This window comes from Microtus ochrogaster, linkage group LG4, assembly GCF_000317375.1.
Source record: "Microtus ochrogaster isolate Prairie Vole_2 linkage group LG4, MicOch1.0, whole genome shotgun sequence".
Taxonomy (NCBI): Eukaryota; Metazoa; Chordata; class Mammalia; order Rodentia; family Cricetidae; genus Microtus; species Microtus ochrogaster.
The window spans coordinates 23,563,439-23,567,938 of record NC_022030.1 but is presented as its reverse complement, the minus strand read 5'-3'; the positions used below and the strand labels follow the sequence as shown (position 1 = coordinate 23,567,938).

Below are 4,500 nucleotides of genomic sequence, written 5' to 3'. Positions count from 1 at the left end.
GGGAGGAGTGGGAGGCTGGGAGGAGGCGGAAATTTTTTTTCTCAATTAAAAAAAAAATTTAAATTTCTATACTTCAATTCTCCAAAATGAATATTAAGTGTTTGATTACTATTATGAGAAAATAAGTCATGTGTATTTGGAAATATGCTTATCAGATGTAACTTGCTTTCTTCCTGCAATAACAGGTTCTGCTAAGGAAATTACCATTGTGGGTTTCAGGATGAAACAGAAGGAAAAAGACATGATCAACAGCTGAGAAAACTATGTTTAAAAGCAAAATCTACATTAGGAATAAACTGCTTCCTGGGTTTATGGTGGAGATCAAGTACAGCATCTGTTCCTATCGTAAATACAACCAAGGACTGTAGCACTCTGCATATTTCTGGATTAGTCATCACCCAACTCCTTTCTGTCAAAAATGTAAGATAGAAACTCATTCTGTAAAAATGGTGGGTTTTTTTTTTAACTGAAAGTAAAACAAGTATCACTACAAAAATTTTGATGTCACTAAAGGAAACTGACAAAAATCACCCAGGGTCAGATACTCCATTATGAATACATACATTACATGGAGGTCCTTTTACCATGACTAGAAAGCCATTTTCTTTGTATGAGATGAAATTGATTAACCTGAGCTTATTTAAATGCATGTAGATATAATCAATATTTTTAAATTAATGGCCTTTTTAAGGGTTCTGCTCAAAGGTGTGCTTATTTAGAGTTTTAATTTTAAATATTCAGTAATAGTTCACCACTACAATTATGTGACAGACTCACTTTAAGGACTTACACTATACTAATTTGTAGCTATCCAGAGCACAGTGAAGCTATGACTGGAATTTCTCATTTATGTATGATAAGCAAATTAAAGATATAAAACATGTTTTTTAAGTTTCTCTTTTGGAATAAGCAACTAAATTACTGGAAGGGCACACATAAACACGCTGCAATACATTTTTGGAGGGGCACACATGAAAGCGCTGCACCGTGCTTCTGGAGGGGCACAGATGTACATGCTGCAGCATGCTTCTGGAGGGGCACATGTAAACACGCTGCAGCATGCTTCTGGAGGGGCACACATGAACACGCTGTAGCATGCATGCTTCTGGAGGTCTGAGGACAACTTGAGAGAATTAGCTCGCTCCTTCCAAAACCTTGTGGGCTTTAGAGACTGAACTCAGGCTGTCACAGTCTTTACTGCTGAACCATTTCACAAGCCTGAAAACATGCCATTTTTTCTTTTTTTGAAATGGGTTTCATTATGTAATTGGTAACTACTAACATGTTACTCATCTAGTACTAAAGAATGAAATTTTTGGAACATTAGGTAATTTAGGCATTCACTCCTCTTTGTTGTCTTAAAACTTTGTATATATTTCCATTTTCAATTATTCCACGGCTGGGCAGTGGTGGTGCATGTCTTTAATCTCAGCATTTGGGAGACAGAGACAGGCAAATCTCTGTGAGTTCAAGGCCAGGCTGGTCTACAAGAGCTAGTTCAAGGACAGGCTCCAGAGTTACAGAGAAACCCTGTCTTGAAAAACCAAAACCAAACAAAAAAACTTCGTAGTTTCCATTAACAATTATTTCACCACTGGGCAGTGGTGGTGTACTCTTTTAATTCCAGCAGTCAGGAGGTACCAGCCTGGTCTACAGAGTAATGTCCAGGACAGCAAGGGCTACACAGAGAAATCCTGTCTTGAAAAACCAAAAAGGCTGGCCTCAAACTCACAGAGATCCACCTGCCTCTGCCACCCAAGTTCTGAGATTAAAGGCGTGCACCACCACTGCCTCACGGATTTCATCTTCTACAACAGGTCTAACTCTTTCTATGTCTTCAATATCTGAAGTTATTACAACATGCTACTTGGAAAGGAACAAAAATACTATTTACATTTAAACTTCACGTTAGAAAATCTTTTACTCTAGTATAGCAGTAAGAAAATGCTTTTCTTTAATTTTTTTTTTTTTGGTTTTTCGAGACAGGGTTTCTCTGTGGCTTTGGAGCCTGTCCTGGAACTAGCTCTGTAGACCATGCTGGTCTCGAACTCACAGAGATCCGCCTTCCTCTGCCTCCTGAGTGCTGGGATTAAAGGCGGAAATGTTATTTTATGTGTCTGATGTGACATTGCCTATATCTATATCTATATCTATATCTATATCTATATCTATATCTATATCTATATCTATATCTATATATATCTGTGAAGCATGTGTGTGCACTTGGGCGTGCCCAAGGAGGCCAGAAAGTGACATTGGATAACCTGGAATTGGAGCTAGAGAGGGTTCTGAGCCTCCATTTGGGTGCTAGGAAACAAGTTTAGGTCCTCTGGAAGACAGCCAGCACTCTTAATTGCTGAGTCATTCTCCAGATCCCAAATGCCTTTATTCTAAAAAAATATGATGTGTATCAAGTTTGAATGCTAATGATCAAATATGTTGATCTAATTAATACCTGGACACTCTGAAAATCCTATCAAGAACTTTCAACGGCTCTTATATTCCTAACTCTGCTTTGAGATTTCCTATGATCATGCTTCTACTGTGTTAAGATGTTAATGTCACATAGCTCATCTCATATAAAATTCTGGTAAATTCTGACAAATATCGGCTTATTTTGAACTCTTGATTAACTGCTATTAACCCACAGGTATACACCAATATTTTTACATAGTCACTAAAATGAAAAAACTAAGGAAAATAGTCTCATAAATTATGGCAATATTTTTGGCAGGATATTAAAATGTACTATTTTAATGCTGAGAAATGATTCAAAATACAGGACGTTTTGTGTAGTTCATGACACCAATGCACCCAGTAAACACTAGGGGAAACAATGCATTGGTCTCCGTTCAAAGGGCTCATCATCTTGCAGAAGACTCTAAAAGCATTCACGAGGACAGAACATGTCTCTGGGTAAGCTGAAATAGACAGATGATAGATCTCTACAGTAGCTACTGTAAAAAGGCCAGATTACCAGCAGAGGAAGACATGGAAAAGTGTCTTTTAACAATGTCTTTTAACAGCTCTTTTAACAATGACAGGCATTTCAAAATGTGTTCACTGGGAACTCCTTAAATGAAAAGGCTCATTTAACAAAATCTCTACTTAGATAACTAGTGAGTCTTGGAGAGAATGGGGGGCGGGCACTATGTGACACATTTCCCCATTACTAAAATTATAATTCATGAGCAAGGTCTGGCTGGGTATGACCAAATTCTTAGCATGACAACAAGAAAATTATATGTAGTAAGTACTACTGTTAGGTAGGATTTTGAACAGGGAGAAATGATTTTTGCACTTAAGCTAACATTGAATAAGACTAGGAAACAGGCCAGGAGTGGTGGCGCACACCTTTAATCCCAGTATTGGGAGGCAGAGGCAGGTAGATTTCTATGAGTTCAGTGCTACCCTGGTCTACATTGCAAATTCAAAGACAGCAAGGAGACCCTATCTAGAAAAAAACAAAACAAAACAAACAGAAAAGGTATATTCAGGATAAGGGGACAAACAACTAAGAAATTAAGCAAATTTATATCACACCCCTGTATCCAAATAATCAGGACATGTACTCCTGCAGTAGTTTCATACATATCTGGGCATGATATAAAACTGCTACTCAAACTGCAGTAATTCATTCCCTGAGGCCAGTCTACTGATGATACTGTTCATTAGAAAAAAAGGATACTGCACCAAAAATGGAAATAAATTAATTACACAATTACACCACTAAATAGATACTGTTTTTATCAGCTGACACTTCTTCACAGCATTTTCCCTAGTGACAAAAAAAGCAGTACATTCAAAGACATTCTGGCACAGGTCCCTTATCTTGGGGATTGGTGGACTTGGTATCAACAGCAGTGTTTATTGGACAGCTACTTTGAGCAGAACTGATACAAAACACAATATTTTGGGGAATAAAATGCATCTGAAATGCTACATATATGACACTGTTACTCCAAGTTTATTTAAGGTGTGAAATTGCCAGGCTCGGTTATCTTCTAATTTTGTAACCCTCAAGTGTATCTGTCACATGGACACACCTCTGAGGGATAACAATGCTGTGGGACTTTCACACACAAACATCTATGGGCAGTTAAACTAATTCTTCATTAAATAATGCTTTCTGGATTTTGATTGGTTGAAGATTGATAATGTTAAGTTTAATAAGGACCTCATGTAAATTAAAGAATAAAATTTGGGTTATTTTCATCAGTCTTCAGCAACTCCAAAATCTTTGTTACGATACTTACTGACAATTTTTGCATCATTCCTTGAGGCACTTTGATCAAGCAATAATTCAGGCACATTCACCATGTGGAAAATAAATATTCTGAAAAATCAATACATAGCTGATGAACACAGGAAATAGCACTAGTGAAAAATACAAAAGGTTTTAGAAGATTTGTCCTACTCTAATTAAAACATGTAAGTTCAAACAAAATGCTTTTATCTGAAAAATTTTTGCAGCACTTTGTTCTACATTTTTTTTTTTTT

The 4,500-nt window shown here is 36.9% G+C and overlaps 1 protein-coding gene across 4 annotated transcripts in view; it reads right to left on the bottom strand.

Moving 5' to 3' along the window:
- The window catches only part of Ankrd12 (ankyrin repeat domain 12), a 100,464-nt gene that overhangs the window by 36,254 nt on the left and 59,710 nt on the right, over positions 1-4,500 (bottom strand). The window contains exon 4 of one of the 4 annotated variants that reach the window (XM_013351595.2): positions 4,257-4,336. The exons of the other annotated variants lie outside the window; for them this stretch is intronic. Coding sequence (XP_013207049.1) covers positions 4,257-4,320 — 64 coding nt within the window. The 5' untranslated portion in view covers positions 4,321-4,336. The remainder of the gene's footprint in view (positions 1-4,256; positions 4,337-4,500) is intronic. 4 annotated transcript variants of the gene reach the window in all.